This window comes from Cicer arietinum, chromosome 7, assembly GCF_000331145.2.
Source record: "Cicer arietinum cultivar CDC Frontier isolate Library 1 chromosome 7, Cicar.CDCFrontier_v2.0, whole genome shotgun sequence".
Classification (NCBI taxonomy): domain Eukaryota; kingdom Viridiplantae; phylum Streptophyta; class Magnoliopsida; order Fabales; family Fabaceae; genus Cicer; species Cicer arietinum.
The window spans coordinates 1523652-1546506 of record NC_021166.2 but is presented as its reverse complement, the minus strand read 5'-3'; the positions used below and the strand labels follow the sequence as shown (position 1 = coordinate 1546506).

The 22855-nt window shown below is 31.7% G+C and overlaps 4 protein-coding genes across 5 annotated transcripts in view; all 4 read left to right on the top strand.

The window, feature by feature from the left end:
- Window positions 1-1707, top strand: part of LOC101490849 (nucleoid-associated protein At4g30620, chloroplastic) — a 4451-nt gene extending 2744 nt beyond the window's left edge. Inside the window, exons 3-7 of the mRNA XM_073363970.1 lie at window positions 3-97; window positions 198-237; window positions 834-905; window positions 1350-1406; window positions 1500-1707. Of these exons, the coding sequence (XP_073220071.1) occupies window positions 3-97; window positions 198-237; window positions 834-905; window positions 1350-1406; window positions 1500-1574 (339 nt within the window). The 3' untranslated portion in view covers window positions 1575-1707. The remainder of the gene's footprint in view (window positions 1-2; window positions 98-197; window positions 238-833; window positions 906-1349; window positions 1407-1499) is intronic.
- A 2004-nt stretch (window positions 1708-3711) lies between these two features.
- LOC101490326 (uncharacterized) lies at window positions 3712-8297 on the top strand. Of its 2 annotated transcripts, none has more exons than XM_004507688.4 (10): window positions 3712-3852; window positions 3971-4999; window positions 5700-5784; window positions 5906-6001; window positions 6106-6258; window positions 6357-6464; window positions 6559-6678; window positions 6932-7057; window positions 7156-7239; window positions 7985-8297. In XM_004507688.4, the coding sequence occupies exons 2-10, from the start codon at window positions 3996-3998 to the stop codon at window positions 8108-8110; spliced, it is 1902 nt and encodes a 633-aa protein (XP_004507745.1). In that variant the 5' UTR covers window positions 3712-3852; window positions 3971-3995; the 3' UTR covers window positions 8111-8297. The 2 variants fall into 2 exon arrangements, with proteins under 2 accessions (XP_004507745.1, XP_004507746.1); XM_004507689.4 differs by having other exon boundaries at window positions 3715-3852; window positions 3975-4999.
- A 4425-nt stretch (window positions 8298-12722) lies between these two features.
- Window positions 12723-13896, top strand: LOC101489987 (uncharacterized). The gene is made up of 2 exons (XM_004507687.4): window positions 12723-12983; window positions 13080-13896. The coding sequence occupies exons 1-2, from the start codon at window positions 12794-12796 to the stop codon at window positions 13697-13699; spliced, it is 810 nt and encodes a 269-aa protein (XP_004507744.1). The 5' UTR covers window positions 12723-12793; the 3' UTR covers window positions 13700-13896.
- A 2738-nt stretch (window positions 13897-16634) lies between these two features.
- LOC101502911 (early nodulin-16) lies at window positions 16635-17600 on the top strand. Its single transcript, XM_004508175.4, has 2 exons — window positions 16635-16887; window positions 16971-17600. The coding sequence occupies exons 1-2, from the start codon at window positions 16698-16700 to the stop codon at window positions 17396-17398; spliced, it is 618 nt and encodes a 205-aa protein (XP_004508232.1). The 5' UTR covers window positions 16635-16697; the 3' UTR covers window positions 17399-17600.
- Window positions 17601-22855: the final 5255 nt, after the last annotated feature.

Here is a 22855-nt window from a genome sequence, read left to right as displayed (position 1 = left end):
GAATGCTTGGGAACATGCAAAACCTGTTTGAGACTGTGAAGAAGGCACAGGCGGTTGTCCAAGTTGAATCAGTTCGAATACAGAAAGAACTTGCTGCGTATAACACACTTGCTAAACAATTGTTGCCTTTTCTTTTTCTCTTCCCAGTTATATGAGTTATTCACAGTTAAGTTATTTGTCTTTATTGAACTATGCAGAGCAGAGTTTGATGGTTACTGTGAGGGTGAGTTAATAAAGGTATGATATTTGCTTGCTCTTCTCTCTCTTTCTCTCTTGTCAATGTTGTGTGGTAGAAACCTTTTCATGTTTCTCTGAGCACATTTGAAGAGCGGGGTTTAATTTTGTCTTTAATTTTCCTTTTAAAGTCGTGAGAGGGAATTTTAATGTGCAACATATTATGAACATCTTATACTTTATGTCAGAAGAGTCTTGGCAGAATGGTTAGAGTTGTTGCCATGTGACTCGGTTGAGTCGTAGAATCAGCCTCTTGCAAATGCAAAATAAGGTTGCATATAATAGAGATCTGCAATGGATCCGACCCTTTCCTTTTGGGTCTGCATGGCAGAGTTTTATAGCACCATGTTAATCTTCTCTTGGTTTCACTTTCATTTGTTAGTTGTTTACTTTATTTTGATTTTTTGGATAGATTAACTTGATTTTGATTGATGTTTGTTGAGATATTGATATTTATTATAATTTGATTTGTTAGTATCATCTGGGATCGTGATAGGATCACATTCCTATTTAGATTATATCTCTCTTGTATATAATAGTTGTTCAAACCTTTTCATTGATAATGAGAAATATTCATATTCAAGTATTTTTATTTTTAGGTGACACTATCGGGGAATCAGCAACCCGTGCGAACGCAAATTACTGAGGCTGCTATGGAATTGGGACCAGAAGTGAGTGTGCATATTAAGTGATTTCATAAAATCATGGTTGAAGCTACTATGTTACATACATATCCATGATATCCAATTCTTATATAGTGAAATACAATTAGACATTTAAAAAGTGAACAAAAATATGTAAAAATGTTATATGTAATTTCTGAGTTTTTTTGTCTGCTTACGTAAATATTCATAGAAATTTGTATGCCAGACACATAAATTGGCGTTGTGTTATCCACTTCAAATGAAAGCTTAACACTTGCACCTTTATCTCAACTAGCTGCTGATTACCTTGTTCATAAAATTAGTTAGTCAAAATTTGTCGATATGGTTGTGAACGACATGACATATATGGTTTCATGCACCAAAAGTTTGGATAGATATATCAATTAATATCTAATAATCTGAATATGGCCTCAAAATTAAAATTTGATATTGAACATCTTTGATTTGCAGAAACTATCACTTTTAGTGACAGAAGCTTACAAGGATGCACACCAGAAGAGTGTCCAGGTAAAAATAACTATTTTCAAGATAAAGAATGGAAATTCATCTGCACTTGTGCTATGTTGTTTTGTTTAAACATGGTGTTGCTTATGTTTTCAGGCCATGAAGGAAAGGATGAGTGATCTTGCTCAGAGCTTAGGAATGCCACCAGGACTCGGTGAAGGGTTGAAGTGATGACAGTGTAAAGAATGGAACATCATTTTTGCATCAGAACCATTTCATAAATGCTTATTTTCTTTCTTTACTTTGATAATGAATTAGTAATCTTGTTTATTCAGTTATGTATGGATCACTTGAAATGGTGTTAGGCCTTCTATTCCCCCCACCCCTTTCCTTTTTTCTTCCTGTCTTATTTCTTCTATACGTCTTGCTCTTATGGTCTTAGACAATTCAAGTTTTAATATATTAATAATTCTTTAATAAAACCTTTGTTTTTCTGCGGAAGTTACTCTTAAAGAAAAACTGAAATGCTTATGTCGGTTTTATAAATTATAATATTAAGAATAATATTAGCAATCCACTCTTTCTAACCTAGTAGAAGAAGTAACCACAAGAACTATGTATGTTTGTTGGACACATTGTTCTATGATTTTTTTTTAAACTCTTTATCAAATGATTTCTGCCTTATGCAGTTGTGTCTCCACTTCTTTGATGTTAACATTGTTGATATGTTGTTGGCTATTTGCTTTACAGTTTACACTACTAAATAAAATATAGTGATTAATTAGGTGATAAAAGTTTTCAAAGGGTGAGTTTGAGAAATTATTTTATAAAATTTATATCTTATATTTCAAACGAAAAAATCATTAAATCTTTTTCTTTAATCATTCATCTTATCTCTCTCTCACACATCTATCGACAGATGAACGAGCATTTTATTTATGCTTTGGGTTTATATCATAGCCCACATTGGTGTCATTTTAATTAAGATGGTGAGATATTGAAAGCATTTGAACATTTAATGTCCTCAGTTATTCTACTATTAAATAATTAACCATTTAAGATGGAATTATCTACAGTTTTATTTTTTAAAAGGTAACTTATCTACAGTTAAAAACTCTTTTGTTCTTAAAAAAAGAAAAACCCTTTAAATATGGGATTATCTACCGTTTATTTCTTATTAATTAATTTGAAATATTTCTTTTGACAAATGAATTTGAATGATAAACTATAAATGATTTTAGTTTTGTTTGTTTATAGATATTCAATTTAACAATATCAATATTTGACAGTTTAATTGAAATTTAAAAAGTAATAATTTTAATTTTTAAAACGAAAGATGCATAATATTTTTGAAAATCACATTTTAAAATAATAGTTCTACTTCGATAATAGGCGGTTTTTTAGACAGTTATTTTTTATAAAAAAGTTATAATTTTTTTAATATATAAATTAAATTCTTAAAAAAATAATTATTATATTATTGATAACTTATTATTTTATATTTGCTCTTGAGAGTCAATGCTAATAAGAGAAAGTTTTATTAGTAAAATGCTAATAGATGTATTTAGAATATTGTAAGTATTTGTTTGACTAGAATAAAAATAAATAAATAATATATTATCTATTTTTTTAATTAAATATATCATCTCTTTTATATTTTAAAAATAATATGTCAAAATAAACCATTCAAAAGAATCAAAATACAATAATTGGTCAAAATACAAAAATTAAAAGTATACTTTTTATTTTATATTTTTAGAGATAGTTTTTTTGACCAATTTACTTCTAATAAATATTGAGCTATTGACCGATATAAATATTAAATTTCTTAATTAGTGTATTGTTGTTGGGTGAAATTGTAATTAACGTCTTTATTAAAACGATTTAGTAGTATAAAATTTATTTACAAAAGTGTTTAAAGGAGATGAATTATTAGAATAAATTTGTTTTAGATTGACAACTAATAATGATTTTATATTACTTTTATATTGTTGTTATATTACTTTTAAACTCTATAAAAGATCAGATAAGTTTATAAACTTCTAAAAGAAAATATCCTTATAAAACCAAAAAAACAAAGATAAAATACATTTTATGTTTGAATTTAATTTATACTTCAGTTAATCACAAACTGTAAAATTAATTAAATATTTATTTTTATTTTAATTATTTTTAAAATCAGAAATACAATTGGTTGTGATGAATGCATTAAAATTAAACTATTTATGGTTTTACCATGAATTATCTTATGTTTTAACCTTTTCACCGAGAACCAGACTGTTAACGACGTCGTATTAATGTGTCTGAGTCAACGCCGGCGTGCGTGGTTTACAGTTAAACTGCCCCTCGAATATAGTACGTGCCCCTCATATTTATAAACATTCTCAATTTCCCCTTTTCGTATCGATATCAATATTAATAATCCACCGCTAAATAAACCTAACCAAATCTCAAACTAAAAACTTCAATTTCATTTCATTTTTCTCTGCTTACAAAACATAAAACTCAGGTACGCGGAACGAACATCTTTACCCTAATACTATTTGATTAATTGATACGATTATTATATAAGGTTGTTTTGAATGAATTAATCTGAATAATATTCCTGGATTTCAATTTTGTTGTAGCTAGGTATCATATTGATATCAAAAGATGTTAGAGCAGTTACTGATATTCACAAGAGGGGGATTAATCCTCTGGTCATGCAAAGAATTGGGTAACGCTTTGAAAGGATCACCGATCGATACTTTGATTCGATCGTGTCTTCTCGAGGAACGATCCGGTGCGGCATCTTACAACTACGATGCACCTGGTGCTTCCTATTCCCTCAAATGGACCTTTCACAATGACCTAGGTCTTGTCTTCGTCGCCGTTTATCAACGGATCCTTCATCTCTTGTACGTCGACGATTTACTTGCTGCCGTCAAGAGAGAATTCTCTCAGGTTTACGATCCCACGAGGACCGTCTACCGAGATTTCGACGAGATTTTCAAGCAGCTTAAGATTGAAGCCGAGGCTCGCGCCGAGGATTTGAAGAAATCGAATCCTGTTGTTGTTGGCGGGAATAGGAAGCAACAGGCCACGTGGCAGGGTGATGGATCTGAAGGTAAGAAGAATGGTGGTGGTTTGAAAGGTGAAGGTGGTTTGAAAAATGATGGTGGTGATGGGAAAAAAGGGAATAATAATAATAATAACAATAATAAATTAGAGAATGGCCGTGTAAATGGTTCTAACTTGAAGAGTAATGGTGGTAATGTTAGTGTAAATGGTAAAGAGAATGATAGTTCAAATAATGGGGCTTTTGATGTAAATAGGCTCCAGAAGCTTAGGACAAAAAGTGCGAATGGAAAGAAGGCAACAGACAATGTTGTATCCAAAGCAGAGCCCAAAAAGGCGGTTAAGAAAAATAGGGTTTGGGATGAAAAACCTCCTGAAACCAAACTGGATTTTACTGATCATGTGGATGTTGATGGGGGTGAGGATAAGGATAGGAAAGTTGATTTTTTGGCTAAGGAACAGGGGGAGAGTATGATGGATAAAGATGAGATTCTTAGTAGTGATAGTGAGGATGAAGAGGATGAGGATGACGATGATGCTGAGAAGAATAGCAAGCCTGATGCTAAAAAGAAGGGTTGGTTTTCATCTATGTTCCAGAGGTAACGCTGCTGAACTAGATTATTTGGTCTTTATATATATTATGTTTGTTTGTTTCATTGGTTTCATTCAGATTTATGTTAAGCAGCTAACCTCATAATACAGGATTGATGTTGTGGTGCTTGAAATAGTGAAAATTGGTATATATCTGAGAATTGGGAATTTGGGATTACGTGAAGATTTTGTTGCCTGTTTCGATGTTTCTGATCCATGATACCTTATAATTCGACTGTTGTACTTCTAATGATGATTTACTGCAATTTGGTGGTAGTAATAGAAATTACATGGCAAACCTCCTTGGATTGAAACTTTATTGATATTTCCTTTCCACGAGGTCTATGGTACTATCTAAATTATGAAAGGAGTTGAGGCTGGGGGCATATCTGGATTTAAGAAAGGATAAAGGAATGAATAAATTAAATTGTTGTTGTTGGTCATAAATGCATTATCTCTCTCTTGCATGTTGATTTGAACTCCGCTTTTGTAAAATCTTGAGAGGGTGTCCTGTTTCCATTTTTCTTTTGATGGTATCTACCGGGGTGAAATTTATGTTGTTGTTTAAATGCAAATAACCTTGACCTTCTACATTGATTGACTTATTTTAAAACTTCTGTTTGCTATTATCACTTCTACTTTATTTCCATTTTATGCTTTTTCACTGAAATGACTACTGATGGTGTTTATTTAAATCCTTGTGCTCAGTATTGCTGGGAAGGCTAATTTGGAGAAGTCTGACTTGGAACCAGCTTTGAAAGCTCTGAAGGATAGACTCATGACTAAGAATGTGGTATGTATTTATCGTCAATAGAATTAAATGTGGTGTGGCTTCAGTGTCTAAAATTATTGTCCATTGGCTACTTTTTTTCTCATTAAGCTAGCTAATATTTTTTACATTCTGTCACTTGTAGGCTGAGGAAATAGCTGAGAAGCTATGTGAATCAGTGGCCGCAAGTCTTGAAGGAAAAAAACTGGCTTCATTTACAAGGATATCTTCCACAGTGCAGGTTTGTTTCTATCTTTCTCCCCATCAATATTTGATGCCAGCTTTTTTTTATATACACAATTTCATATCATTCATATTGATGTTGTGTTTTAAAAAATAATGCAGGCGGCAATGGAAGAAGCACTTGTCCGGATTTTAACTCCTAGGCGTTCTATTGACATACTGAGGGATGTTCATGCTGCAAAGGAACAAAGGAAACCATATGTTGTTGTATTTGTTGGAGTTAATGGAGTTGGAAAATCTACTAATCTTGCTAAGGTGAAGAAAATTCATATATTGTTTATCCTATTTATATAAGATTCCATATGTTGGGCTTGCTTTTTGACCATATTGCATTTGATGTGTAAATTGTGCAGGTTGCTTACTGGCTTCTGCAACACAACGTTAAAGTCATGATGGCTGCTTGTGATACATTTCGGTCAGGAGCTGTTGAGCAGTTGCGGACACATGCTCGTAGACTTCAGGTTTGCATTGATTTTACTGCTTAAAGAGTAATATATATATTCTTAATTAATACCCAATTATTGGAAGCATGTAACTTATAATTTCCGTTTCCAGATCCCTATATTTGAGAAGGGTTATGAAAAAGATCCTGCTGTTGTGGCTAAAGAAGCAATTCAGGAAGCTTCGCGGAATGGTTCAGATGTGGTTCTAGTTGATACAGCTGGTCGTATGCAGGTAATTATCGCAGGTGCTGTTGTAACAAGAGTTTATTGATTTTATGAGGGTGTACAATACACTAAATGACTGGTATTATTAGTTACTAGGCCTTAGCAGTTAAGAGATAAGTACTGAAAATGAACGTTGCATTTATTTTATGGAATAAATGTATCAGAAATGGTTTGGCTATATTTAGACACTATTGACGATATTTATTTAGATGCACTAATATGTTCATCACGTCATCTTACATGCCACTGCTGGTTTTCAGGACAATGAGCCATTGATGAGAGCGCTGTCAAAGCTGATCTACCTTAACAATCCTGATCTGGTCTTATTTGTTGGAGAAGCACTGGTTGGCAATGATGCAGTTGATCAGCTTTCAAAGTTCAACCAGGTTCGGTTCTATATATTGAGTATTTTTCTCCAACTACAATTGGGTTTGTGTTTCACTTTTTCTCATGTCAGTTACTGAACCCATCTATTTTGTTGCAGAAACTGGCCGACCTCTCCACATCTCCTACACCCAGATTGATAGACGGTATCTTGCTCACAAAGTTTGACACAATTGATGATAAGGTATGCAAGTTCCGAAGTTGCAAGTAAATTTATTGCTAAGCATTTGGATCTTCTTGATGAAACATTTATTGGTCTGCTAGGACTAGGATGGAGACTGTCTGCAGTTTCAATACAGTTCCTACAAACCGTCCCTACCATTAAAAATAATTGGGTTATACAGTCAAAAAAAATTTCATATAGTTTTAACATAAATAAAGACAAAACTACACTGGAGGTCCTTTAACTAAATTTGAAGTTTAAAACTGGTCCTTTATCCTTTTTTTGTGTCAAATTATTTGTTTGTCTTTTAAGAATGTTTACACTGTTGAAGCAACTTTACTTCTATTTTGAATTTGTGTACGTTGACAACAACGGAGTCACACTCTTAGATTAAAACTAAAAAGATCGTGTTAATTTTGATGTATTAGATATTGTAATTGCTATTAAGTTGTTATTAGATGTTATCTTGGTGAATTGAAAATGTAATTTAACTTTTTGAATGGTCAAGTAAGACTTTTGGGAACATACGTAGATGAAAAATGAAGTTTGTTCCTAACATTATTGATGTTTAGAAACATACTACTAGAAGGCTAACTTGACAGGGAAAGAAGATAAAGAATCTGTTTAAAATTTCAAATTAAATTAAAGAATTTTTGATGTAGTTTTACCTAAATGAAAGGTAGGATTAACAACTGCACCAGGTGCAGTTAGTTTCGAAAAGTTAAGGATCCTGAACCGGTCTGATAATTTTGTTACGTTTTGTTAGGTGGGAGCTGCACTTTCAATGGTTTACATATCTGGAGCTCCAGTCATGTTTGTGGGATGTGGACAGTCCTATACCGACCTTAAGAAACTCAACGTCAAGTCCATTGTGAAGACACTCCTTAAATGAGGGAACAAACTATTTTATTTTCGGTTGCAAGGCTCTTCACCTGTGACCTGTCACGAATGTTTTCAGTTTGACTATTACCTTGATGATCCCTGTTTGTTAATCCCAATACTCTGTTGGCAAAACTGTGGCTATGACTTTGGATGCAATTTGGTTTGTTTAATATTAGAAAGCTTTCTTTCTCCTTTTATATAGTTAGTTTATGTTTGGAGTGACAGTTAATTTTATAAAATTATAGCGTCATTTCGTCGTACTTACAGCAAATTCTAACATCCATTAATTACAATTAATGGCAAGATATTATCTTTTTAAAATACACAATAGAAATTATGTCAAGATATTATCTTTTTAAATTACATAATAGAGGTTTTTAGGTTTTTACTAATGAATATATCATAGAAAGCATTGAGAAATGTTGGCTACTAGTAACTTTGGTAAGTTTTTACTGTGATTTTTATTAAATAGTCATATAAATTTGTGGTGCGCCACATTATATTTTTAATGGGTCGTAATTTTTATTCAAGCTAGATTTGGTTATTTTGAGATCAAATAATAATTTTTGCCAAATAAATATATATCACTTAAATTTTTTATTATTTTGGTTTTGTTTTGTTTTCTAAAAAATATAATATAATTGTATGTAGAGAAAAAAATTGAGAAATTTTTCAATTTTTTTAAGAGGATTTTTTAGAGTAATAGAATGTTTATGATTAATATACTTTTAATACTTAAAGAGTATTATAACAACATAAATTGAATTTGAAGAATTTATCAAAGTCTTCTAAAATTCTTAAAAATCTTCTTTTAAATTTGAATTCCCCTAAATTAGAAGCATTTTGAAGTATGAAGAAAAATAAACCCCAAAGCCCCTTTACTTCTAAAATCCTTTATTATTTTCACTTTATCATTTATGTTTTTCAAAGTAACTTCATTTTCTTATAAACTCTCAAAGACACCCTTTGGAGTTAGAAGACAGAGCCAGTTGGTGTATAATTGGAAAACTGGTAGACCACGATGGAAACACATGTCTCACTTCGATAATATCGAAGGCTGATACCTCAACCTATGTCAAGTTTCCTTTTATAATATATACAAAATTAATATGTTTTTGGGAAGTTCATTTAGTTAAAAATTTCGATTTTATGCTTGTAAATACATTTTAGATGATAGGTGTAGGGACATTTAATGCGTTGTAGCACGAGTTCGAATTTAGGGTTCTCATTTTTCTTCACATAAGTGTGTGTGAAATTTGCCATTAGACTCTTTAAAATAAAATATTTTTTAGACTTATTAGTTTGATCTATTAACTAACATATAGTTAAGATATCTATTTATTTCACTCCATGTACCTATTAAGCTACTTGCTTCATCTCAATCTCATATTGTATTTGCAACTTTTGACATGTACGATTTTTTTTTTTACCAGTCCTAGTTAGAACAATGTCCTGAGTTGGGATGAGAGGAAATGGTGTGGACTAGAGAGGGAGACACAATAATATTTGTGTTGTTTTTGAAATTCGAAAACCTTTGAAAACAATTTATGCCACCGAAAATATTACTGGGTTGAGTCGCGGACTAGGTCGCTCTCTTTAAGACGTTTCGAGGCACTGCCCAAAATTGTGCAAGGCAGACTATCAACCACGAAGTCCCCAGGATAAAACAGCCCAGATTCACTGTATCGAAGTTCTACTGCACTGTAGAAAACCGTTCCAGAATTACACCCTCAATATGCCAGTCACGAAGGCTACTCAAGAAATTAAGAAGAAGAAGAAGAAGAATATAAGGGGGAGAAGTGAGAAAAGCCTCAGATACGGAGAGCTTTTGGGGTGCTTTTCCAAGTGAGGTGAGCTCTCTATTTATAGATGAGTTCAGCAACTGGATCTGAGAAAAAAGGGGGGATCCAAGAGCACGAAGTCCATCAGCTGGCCACCAGGAACGTGCCTCAGAAATAGGAAACGTGACTTGACTAAGCTTCTTGACCGGACAATAATCAAAACGTGGGAAAGACTCAGCTTTAGTGAGAAAAGCCAAGCCAGGACGGGACGGCCGGACGGGCGGCGGCGCGCGTGTGTGCGCGTGTGTGGTGGTCCATTTGCTTGCGTTCTCCCTCCTTCACAAAATTGCGGTGCCCCTTGGGCCCAACCCAATTGTGAAACTAACTCCTTATAAAGGTCATAAATGAGTGTGTTCCCTCCAATGTAGGACTTCTCATTTTTCAATTCACACATTAAAAGCCATCATCATGCCCATTTATCTTTCATCATTTCCAACAAATTTCAGTAAAATATAGTATGCGAATCAACACGAGGGTAGACTATATTGTACAATTTTCAAGACCACTTGTGCAAAGATTTGTTCTCATTCACTTTCACTATATGTTTCCTTTGGTTTACCCGATTGAAGGTAATAAACCATATAATTACAGCCAAACTATGCTCTGATAGAGGGATCATAAACAATGACGTTCACTAGCTCTGGTGCATGTCTTGATTGACAATAAGTTGGCAAAATCACAGTGTAACACTGATTTTAGCAAAAACTACACTTTAGGGGTTCAACAAAATTACAATGCCACCTTGATTTCACAAAACTTAACTGTTGTTTTTGAAATTCGAAAACCTTTGAAAACAATTTATGCCACCGAAAATATTACTGGCATAAGTGACTCATTTATCTATAGGCATTAGTCCCATCCTTTTGGATGTATTTTGGACTTTCTCTCTAGCTAATCCTTTCGTCAAAGGATCAGCTAAATTTTCATAAGTGCGTACATGATCCACAATAACAGCTCCTTTCGAAAGTAATTCTCTAACTGTGCTGTACTTACGACGTATTTGTCGTCTCTTACCTTTATAATAACGATTCTCAATTTTTGCAATAGCCGCGGTACTATCGCAGTGGATCAACACAACTGGTAACGGCTTATCCCATAAAGGGATTTCTGCTAGCAAGCATCTCAACCAGCTTGCTTCTTCACTAGCATTAGCTAGTGCTATCATTTCAGACTCCATAGTGGACTAAGCCAATATTGTCTGTTTCTTCGATTTCCATGATACAGCACCACCGGCTATGCTGAAAACATAGTCACTCGCGCGTGTGGTGGTCCGTTTGCTTGCGTTCTCCCTCCTTCACAAAATTGCGGTGCCCCTTGGGTCCCAACCCAATTGTGAAACTAACTCCTTATAAAGGTCATAAATGAGTGTGTTCCCTCCAATGTGGGACTTCTCATTTTTCAATTCACACATTAAAAGCCATCATCAATGCCATTTATCTTTCATCATTTCCAACAATTTGTCCTAATGAGGAGGAGATATGATAACTTTGACGAGCTTCTAAGCACGAGAAACAATACGACGCTTGGTTTTGACCATCTCACAATAGGAACAAATATTTCATGAAAAAGAAACGAGATAAAATTCTTATAGAAGACGACAATTATTTGAAGTGGATCCTGAAAAATAGTTTGTTTTGTAAGACACAATTAAGAACAATGACTCGAGATCTCTGATGGAATTATATACATACAAACACTCAAATGTTTAAGTCAATCATAATATTGAGAATATTGAGGTGAGTGGGAGGTATTAAAATATAATATATACTTTGTTTTTAGAAAAATGAACTCTTTGTAGTGGATCCATTTAAGATAAATGGCGGGAAAATACATTAAGCTGACATACTAGATCAGTGATCCTCGCCATGATGTGTGGATTGACGTCTAATCACGATATGCAATGAATATGCTTAACAAGACGTTTCTCATTTGAAGTTGGACTCTCACTGTGGATGTTCGTTCTAAATAGGTGTAGGTCAGACCCAAAACATAAAAATTATAATACATTTTTTCTCTAAATATTAAGATTATAGGTGAGTTCTACAATGAACCACATTTATAAGTAGTCCATGGTGAATAATGCATAAAAATCATTGCAATTCTAACGACACTCGATTTAGTTTTTGATCCTCGTCCTCTTTGTAGATAAAATAGTAATATGATCGAAGTCAATTCAATATAAAATACATTATACTTTTTTCATTTTTATCAAACTAATATTTTTTAAGAAATTACTTCTGAATTACTACACTTATGTATCCGTTGAAGTTAATTTTTTTTTTTTAAGTAATTCAAAGATCATAATGTACAAAAACGTAGACACAGCACAGATATGTGTGCCATTTACGATTGCCATGAGTCACATAGACGAAGTCACAATTGAGAAACGCTTGAAGTGTTGTACGCATCGCAGATAAAGTGACATCCTGCCTCTACTCTGGACCGTAAAAACACTTTACCTCTCACAAAATGAACAGCTATAATAACTAAACACCATCCCTACATTTTAAATTAACTCTACGAATCATAATTATTACCACAAAAAAGAGTAAAAATGAAGTTCATATATAGCATTATACCGCATTAATTTATTTGACATCCCTTGGATTCGACCCTTGTGCTTAATTAGGCGATTCGGACAGAGACTTAAATTGATGTGATTCATCCCAAAGTATTACGAAAAGGTGCACTTAATTTGTTTAAAACTGACGTAGACAAAGATGTTAGTTGGAAATCGCGAAGGGGCTTGGATTGTTTAGTATATATAATATATTCGATTGAGTGTTTTGATGAACCCTATTTAATCTGTGAGAATCCTTTGAAAGAGAGGAATTAAGCAATTAATAAACGTAATGGGTTATTATTATTGTCGAAAATGGTTGACTCTGATATTGTCAATGTGGGTTGTAATAAGGTGTTCGGAATCAACAGAATATGTGGTTGGTGACGGTGAAAATTGGAGCTGGAAGGCTCCTCTTCCATCACGAGATGTACTAAGTCGGTGGGCCTCTAGTCACAACTTCCTAATAGGCGATGTTATTGGTAACTAATCTAATTTAATTAATTAATTACTGCTGTTTGTGTTTTCTTATATATATATATAATGTGATGAAATATATATGTTGAAATGAATTACAGTGTTTTCGTACAATACTAGAAAAGAATCGGTGCGCGTAGTAAACGAGGGAGACTATAGTTCGTGTAACGTACGGGGAGAAGATCACGTGGTGTACCACGACGGGAATACGAAGGTGGTACTTAACAAAAGAGGAATGCATTATTTCATAAGTGGAAACAAGCGTCATTGCAAACGTGGCTTAAGGCTCGCTCTGCTTGTCTCTCAACCTCCAATTCCCCCGCCTCCTCCCCCTGTTGTTTTCCCGCCTCCTCCCTCTGTTGCTTTCCCGCCTCCTCCCTCTGTTGCTCTCCCGCCTCCTCCCTCTGTTGCTCTCCCGCCTCCTCCCTCTGTTGCTCTCCCGCCTCCTACGCCGGCTTTGGTTCTTTCCACGCCTCCTACGCCAAAATCCTTGGTTGCTTTCCCGCCTCCTCCACCGTCACCTTTAGCACCATCACCTTCAGCACCGGCACTGGCACCATCACCTTCGGAGTCACCGTCAGAGTCACCGTCAGAGTCACCTTCAGAGTCACCTTCATGGGCACCATCACCGTCACCAAATTCGTCTGCTGCTGGTGGTGGAGGTGAGTCGATGATATGGTTGGGAGTTTCAATGGCGATGATGATGATGTTCAGAGTTTGACAGATGATAGGTCTCTCTAATTAAGCTTTATGTGGTGTGAGTGTGACTCACTACATACATATATGTAATGTTTATGTCATCACTCAACCTCAACTTCATTTTCCTTACTTTTGCTTTTGCTTTCATGTTTCCTTACTTATCATCACAAAAAAGGTTGTTTCTTTATTTCGCCATTCAACAAAGTCTTCTCTTACTTATTTCATGCATTTCTCTATTATTCACCTTTCCTAGTACTTATAATACTTACACACTTCGTTTTTTACTACAAAATATGTATTTTTTACAAATAAGAGAAAATAGAAGATATTACAAAATAGTTTTATATGGCTAAATTACATAGATATTTTAAAATTTGTTGTATTTTTTGTTGTTGAAATATTCTGGTTCTCAAATGAACGAGACCTTAATAATTTAGATTTCGTTTGAGAGGTAAATAAAATTTGATAAAAAATTGTTTGAGTTAAGATTTGTATTCGAGTTCTATGATTCGTCGTTAAGTGAAATCTTCATTAACTAATAATTGAGCTTAATCATCTAAGTTCAAAATTGATTGTATGATACACAACATAATAGTTTTTTATTGAATGATGGTATGAAAATATTACAATATATCATCCATATTTATTAAACTTTTAAAAAATCTAAAAATGATTTGGGCAGTGTAATTTTTGAATTTGTTGATTTTATAATTTTGAGAATTTAAAGATTTATGAACTTGTGAGAGATTATATATAACTATTGCTAATATGACATATTAACACATTTAACAAGACTCGTTAATAGATGAAATATTTTGATTGACGTTGAAAAGAAAAATGGAGGATAAATTTGAGTGAGAAACATCCACGATTTAAGGAAATAAATCAGTGGCTTACTCATAATTAAATATATAACTATTGCTAATATGTTGTAGCACGAGTTCGAACTTAGGGTACCATCTTTCTTCACATAAGTGTGTGTGAATTTTGCCATTACACTCTTAAAAAAAAAAAAAAAATCCATTTTTAGACTTACTAGTTTGATCTATTAACTAACAGATAGTTAAGATATCTATTTATTTTATCACAATGTACCTATTAAGCTACTTGCTTCATCTCAATCTCATATTGTATCTGCAACTTCTCACATGTACGATTTTTTTTATCAGTCCTAGTTAGACAATGTCCTGAGTTGGGATGAGAGGAAATGGTGTGGACTAGAGAAGGAGACACAATAATATTTGTCCTAATGAGGAGGAGGTATGACGACTTTGGCGAGCTTCTAAGCACGAGAAACAATACGACGCTTGGATCTAATCATACCACAATAGGAATAAATATTTCATGGAAAAGAAACAAAATAAAATTCTTATAGAAGACGACAATTATCTAAAGTAGATCTCGAATAATGGTTGGTTTTGTAAGACACAATTAAGAACAATAACTCGAGATCTCTGATGGGATGATATACATACAAACACTCAAATGTTTAAGTCAATCATATATTGAAGTGAGTGAGAGGTATTAAAAAATAATGTATACTTTGCTTTTAGAAAAAGGAACTCTCTGTAGTGGATCCATTTAAGATAAATGGCGGGAAAATATATTAAGGAAACATACTAGATTAGTGATCCTCAACATGCATGATATGTGGATTGACGCCTGATCACGATCATGCAATATGAATATGCTTAACGAGACGTTCCGAGTTGGACCCTCAGTGTGGATGTTCGTTCTAAATAGGTTTAGATTTGACCCAAAACATAAAGATTATAATACATTTTTTCTTTAAATATTAAAATTATAGGTGAGTTCTACAATGAACCACATTTATAAGTAGTCTTATCGTGAATAATACATAAAAATCATTGCAATTCTAACGACACTCGATTTAGTTTTTAATCCTCATCCTCTTTGTAGATAAAATAGTAATATGATCGAAGTCAATTCAATATAAAATACATTATACTTTTTTCATTTTTATCAAACTAATATTTTTTAAGAAATTACTTCTGAATTACTACTTATGTATCTGTTGAAGTTTTTTTTTTTCTTCAAGTAATTCAAAGATCATAATGTACAAAAAAAATGTGCGACGTCAAAAAAATTAAACACTTTATATTAACATAAAATCAAACACAGTATGGTCAACACAAAAACTATAAAAAAAATCAGCACTAATTCTAATTGAAACTCCAAATCAAAATTACAAACTCCAAATCAAAGCTTCAAACTCAACACTAACAATGTAAGTTTTAAATTTCATGCTAACATAAATCAAACAAAAATCAGCTCTAACTAACAAAAATCAGCAATAACAAAATAGAAATTCGAACATTTTGAGAGTTGCAGCGAACAGGCCCGAGAGCGACGAACGGGCGGAACGGCGACAGAGGCAGTTAGGCAGAGGCGGCCACGCAGGCCCGCAGCGAGCAGAGGCGGTCGCGCGTTTGTCGTGATTGATTCGTGAATCTGATTATGGAAGAGGGAGAGAGGACGGCTGTAACTTGTAAGTAAGAGGGAGGGACAGAGAAGAGAACAGAGAGAGGCTGGATGGAAGAGAGAAGAAGAAAGAGAAAAATGAATTAGTTTAAGTATTCTTGTAATTCTTTAGTTTTAATATGGGCATTTTAATCATTTTACCTATAATTTTTTTTTCCCCTGACCATCCCTACATTTTAAATTAACTCTACCAATCATAATTATTACCACGAAAAAGAGTAAAAATGAAGTTCATCTATAGCATTATACCGCATTAATTTATTTGACATCCCTTGGATTCGACCCTTGTGCTTAATTAGGCGATTCGGACAGAGACTTAAATTGATGCGATTCGTCCCAAAGTATTACGAAAAGGTGCACTTTGTTTAAAACTCGCGTAGATAAAGATGTTAGTTGGAAATCGCGAAGGGGCTTGGATTGTTTAGTATATATAATATATTCGATTGAGTGTTTTGATGAACCCTATTTAATCTGTGAGAATCCTTTGAAAGAGAGGAATTAAGCAATTAATAAACGTAATGGGTTATTATTATTGTCGAAAATGGTTGACTCTGATATTGTCAATGTGGGTTCTAATAAGGTGTTCGGAATCAACACGATATGTGGTTGGTGACGGTGAAAATTGGAGCTGGAAGTTTCCTCTTCCATCACGAGATATACTAAGTCTGTGGGCCTCTAGTCACAACTTCCTAATAGGCGATGTTATTGGTAACTAATCTAATTTAATTAATTACTGCTGTTTGTGTTTTCTTATATATAATGTGAAATATATATGTTGAAATGAATTACAGCGTTTTGTTACGATAGTAGAAATGAATCGGTGCACGCAGTAAACGAGGGAGACTATAGTTCGTGTAATGTAGGGGGAAAAGGTCACCTGGTGGACCACGACGGGAATACGAAGGTGATACTTAACAAAATAGGAATGTATTATTTCATAAGTGGAAACAAGCGTCATTGCAAAGGTGGCTTAAAGCTCGCTCTGCTTGTCACTCAACCTCCAATTCCCCCGCCACCTCCCTCTGTTGCTTTCCCGCTTCCTACGCCAAAATCCTTGGTTGCTTTCCCGCCTCCTCCACCGTCACCTTTAGCACCATCACTTTCAGCACCGGCACTGGCACCATCACCGTCACCAAATTCGTCAGGTGGTGGTGGTGGAGGTGAGTCGATGATATGCTTGGGAGTTTCAATGGCGATGATGATGATGTTCAGAGTTTGACAGATGATAGGTCTCTCTAATTAAGCTTTATGTGGTGTGAGTGTGACTCAATACATACATATATGTAATGTTTATGTCATCACTCAACCTCAACTTCATTTTCCTTACTTTTGCTTTTGCTTTCATGTTTCCTTACTTATCATCACAAAAAATGTTGTTTCTTTATTTCGCCATTCAACAAAGTCTTCTCTTACTTATTTCATGCATTTCTCTATTATTCACCTTTCCTAGTACTTATAATACTTACACACTTCGTTTTTTACTACAAAATATGTATTTTTTACAAATAAGAGAAAATAGAAGATATTGCAAAATAGTTTTATATGGCTAAATTACATAAATATTTTAAAATTTGTTGTATTTTTTTTTGTTGAAATATTCTGGTTCTCAAATGAACGAGACCTTAATAATTTAGATTTCGTTTGACAGATAAATAAAATTTGATAAAAAAATTATTCGAGTTAAGATTTGTATTCGAGTTCTGTGATTCGTCGTTAAATGAAATCTTCATTAACTAATACTTGAGCCTAATCATTTAAGTTCAAAATTGATTGTATGATACACAACATAATAGTTTTTTATTGAATGACGGTATGAAAATATTACAATATATCGTCCATATTTATTAAACTTTTAAAAAATCTAAAAATGATTTGGGCAGTGTGATTTTTGAATTTGTTGATTTTATAATTTTGAGAATTTAAAGATTTATGAACTTGTGAGAGATATTTATATATAACTATTGCTAATATGACATATTAACACATTTAACAAGACTCGTTAATAGATGAAATATTTTGATTGACGTTGAAAAGAAAAATGGAGGATAAATTTGAGCGAGAAACATCCACGATTTAAGAAAATAAATCAGTGGCTTACTCATAATTAAATATATAACTATTGCTAATATGTTGTAGCACAAATTGGAATTTAGGGTACCATCTTTCTTGGTATAAGTGTGTGTGAATTTTGCCATTACACTAATAGTACCATCTTTCTTCACCGGTAGACTTACTAAGTTAAAGGTTTAAAAATACGACAGGTCCAATAATAATACTACTTCTAAGAGGTTAGGACTAGTACGTAATGTGTCGAAAATGGTCCAATTAACTAGGCGTATATACGAAATATTAATATTAATGTTCGAACAAAATTTGAAGGTCAACGAGAGCATGCACATGTCAAACGCCAAAGACTCCAATTGTAGAGAAGACAATGTTTTTCGCCTTGCATTTCTGCTAACCATTCTAATTTCCCTCTCTTTCTTCTATCAATACTACTTCCAACAATACACAATTGTGAATAGATACAAATTCATAGCTCATATAATTAAGAACACACAACAAATAAGTGAAAATATAATATTTGAAAGAAAAGGAAGATGGCAGTTGGAAGTAATAATGAAGCAATGAAAGAATCACCTCCTCGACCACATTCAACGGATGTACTTCACCAACGTAAGAAAATGCCATTTTGTCCAATGAGAATGGCAATAGGTGGATTTGCAGCAATATCTGTGTTAGGTTACTTTGTTTTGTACGCTAATAAGAAGCCTGAAGCATCAGCCTTGGATGTTGCAAAGGTTTCCACTGGGATGGCTCATCCAGATTCTACCCATCCTCGTAATTAATTTTTATTAGCATATCATATACATTGTTCTACTATGCTTTTTTCCTCTACTTAGCTTAATTATTTTTCATTTATACGTCTTTAAGTAATTAATTAAGTTCCTTTTATATATACATCATTGTATATTTAATTGTGATTGCAATAAATTTTCTTATGTATACGTATACTTTTATTGTTGTTGGGGGAAATAAAAACATTAATTAAAGTTTACCTATATTATGTCTTAAGTATTTTAGAGATTTTGTTTTAATATTAAAAATTAAGTTTCTATTAAAAAAACATATAATTTTAATAATTAAATTTTTTTATTAAATGAAGCACAAAAACTTAAAATCATTTTATTAACTTATAAAAAATATATCAATATAATTAATGTTTTTTTTAAATAAATTCATCAATTAAGTCTTTATGATATATCATATTTAAAAGATTTTGTTATATTATATATATAAAAAATATATTAGGACCCCTCACCAATTTGAGGCCTCTACGGTTGGGCTGAATGCACATATCCACCATCCTCATCTCTTAATTATGAATCCTTGCAAGTTGTAATACCTCGTAGTGGTATGAATGAAGTACATGAGATTTTGAGTGCTTTTTGTGATCTAAGATAAAAACGTCCTTTTAATTATTTGAATAATGTTTTTCTTACATATTTTTGCCATAAAACCTTTGGCAATCTGTTCATAATCAAAGTTCTTAAAAAATATTTCTTATATTAAATCAAAGTTAAAATATTTAATGTACTTTTCTTAAATGAAATTTTAATCTACCTTGAAACATAGTATATACTAAATCACAAATAAAACTTTAACAATTTTATTTAAAAAAAACTTATCTCAACCAATACAACGCAATAACATTGAGAGTTTTTTTATTCAAATAAATAGATATGATTAATTCTATATAATGCATGTGTTAAAATATCAATTAAATGTACTCAAATAATTCAATGTCATATAACACGAGTTTGATTTAAAAGTTGAATATTTTTTTAATGATTTTTAATTCCTCAAATAAAGTTTCCTCAAAATCATAACAATTATTATGTTTGAAATAAGTTTCATAATGTTTGCAATATAATTTTGAAAATTATGATAGTTTGACCTAAATCTTTTAATATTTAATAAATCCAAAAATTTCCCCATAAGTGTTACACTATTCAAATCTTATATTATGTGAGTTAATGCAGTATGGAAAAAATAATCATTCTAAAAGACTCATCGCGGCAAAACTTGATGTTTAGTCATTTGTGTGTTCATAAGGATTTTCATCCTAGTATTTTATTTTTCAAATTTGACATTTTTTTGTATAAATACACATTTAATCTCTATTTCATTCGGCAACATTTTTTTTTTTATATGGAGAATCAATTTAATTTAAAACGAATTTAAATTGTATGTATAATTAATGTAATTTTTTTTTATAATGTCAATCAATTATAATTCTTAGATCATTATAATATTTAATTTTTGTTATAATTATTTATAAAATCATACATATGATTGATCATGATTTATCGATTGTATAAATTTTTTTACATTGTCAATGCATAAAAATTAAATTCATATAAAATAGAATATTTAAGGGTGAGAATATAATATCACAATACAAATTTAAAAAATTCATAAAGTAAATTTAGAAAATATTCGAACAAAAAGAAAACATTAATCTAACTTTTTTTAATTAAAAAATCTAACTTCAATTTTTAACTAAACACGAATATAAATATATATATATATATATATATATATATATATATATATATAAAAGAGAAATGAAATTACACTAATGTAATATGATATCATTTAATAACATTTTAATTGATATAACTTTTATAAAAATTATTGTTGAAATGAAATTTTATATCATATACGTCATTCATGTAAATTTTTTTTACAAATTTAAAATCATTTAATTAATACATAAAATTTGAAATGAAAAATCATTTTTATAAAATGGATGTAGTTTGATCATTTATATATATATATATATATATTTCAAAAAAGAAATTTGGATTTGCGTTTTCTTTTTGTTTGAATAAACTTTTAAAATATTTACCAACATCACCGCCACAACGTGAATTCCATTATAGGATACAAATTTTTTATTTAATACTTAAAATAGATTTCCTTAACACAACGTGAACTCCATATTTTCTTCATCTTTCAAAATGAAGATGGAAGACGGCGTACCCTATTATTTTGTTAGAGAAAGTTAGCTTTTGTACCCCTATTTAAACTTGTACTCTCCAATTTAATGTTTTTTGAGTGAAATACTCAAAATAACCTTAAATTAAAACAGTTGTACCCCACACTTAAAAAATCCGGAAAAGTGAATTTTTCTGAATAAAAATTTTTACCGGAAATTTCAAGAGGATTGAAATTTCCGGTAGTTTAAAATCAATACCGGAAATTTGAAATTTCTGGTTGCCTTCCCGGAAATTTCATTTTTTGAAATTTCCGGTATGCATTTTTAACTACCAGATTTTTCAATTTTCCGGTTTGTTTACCGGAAATTTCATTCCTTTTTGAAATTTCCGGTACACTGCTTAACTTTTTGGGCAGGAGCAACCCAGCAAATTTTTGAAACCACCGGATTTTTGAAATTTCTGGATTAACTACCGGAAATTTCAAAAAACAAAATTTCCGGTGAACAAAAACGAACTACCGGATTTTTCAAAATATTTGAAATTTCCGATATTGAAAATACAACTAGCAGAAATTTCATTGACCAAATTTCTGGTAATAAATATAACTACCGAAAATTTAGTTGCAAAAAATTACTTACCGGAAATTTCAACAAGGGTTTAGATTTTGGCAATTATTATTATTATTATTATTATTATTATTATTATTATTATTATTATTAATATTATTATTATTATTATTATTAATTTTTATTTATAAAAAAAAGTTATTATAATATAACAAGTTGTTTGTTTTGACTCATCTATTTAACCGTATTTTTTCTCTAATTTAATGTATTTTATTTAATACTATTAATAAAAAAAATTAAATTGAAGAAAAAAAATACATCCTAAAATTTTGCCACAAACAAAACGTGTCTCTGATATTTTGCCACAAACATTCATGCTAAAATCAAATGGTTGACTAAATGTGCCACAAACAAAACTGTCCCTAATATTTTGCCTATGAAATACATATTTTCTTAACAACTCACTCCTATTTTTATTGCGAATCTATACATTATAATAAAGCAAAGATGATAATATGGCAAATTTGCCACGTGTCAGCCAAATAGAGTGTTAGGAATATATTAAGTTTCTATTAATAGAAATAATACTTCATCGTGCAGATTTTGTTTTTTAATAATAAAATTAAACTTCAATTACACGACCTTATACATGTGTCCGTTGAGATGTGCCAAAAAAATAAAAGATTTTATTAAAAATAAAATACAATACACCACGACTGACATTTTTTTTGAAGGTAACTGTTTTTTAAACACTACTTTATCAACTACCGCTTCAAATTAATTTAATTAAAAAATTTATGGCCAATTAAAAAATTAAAAATAAAATAAAATACACCATGCGTCAGTTGAAAAGTTAGTGGCCAATTAAAAAAACTAAAAGAATGAATTAAAAATAAAATACACTACACCACTAATTACGTTTCACCGTTGAGAATTTAGTGGCTTACTTTTCACCGTTGAAAATTTAGTGGTCAGTTAGAAAAGAAAAAGAATAACGTTCAACTACACCCACCACAACGGAACACTTTTTGGAATTGTTTTTTAAACACTAGCAACCACCTCTTCAAATTAATTTATTTTATTTTATTTTAGAAATTCTTTTAATTC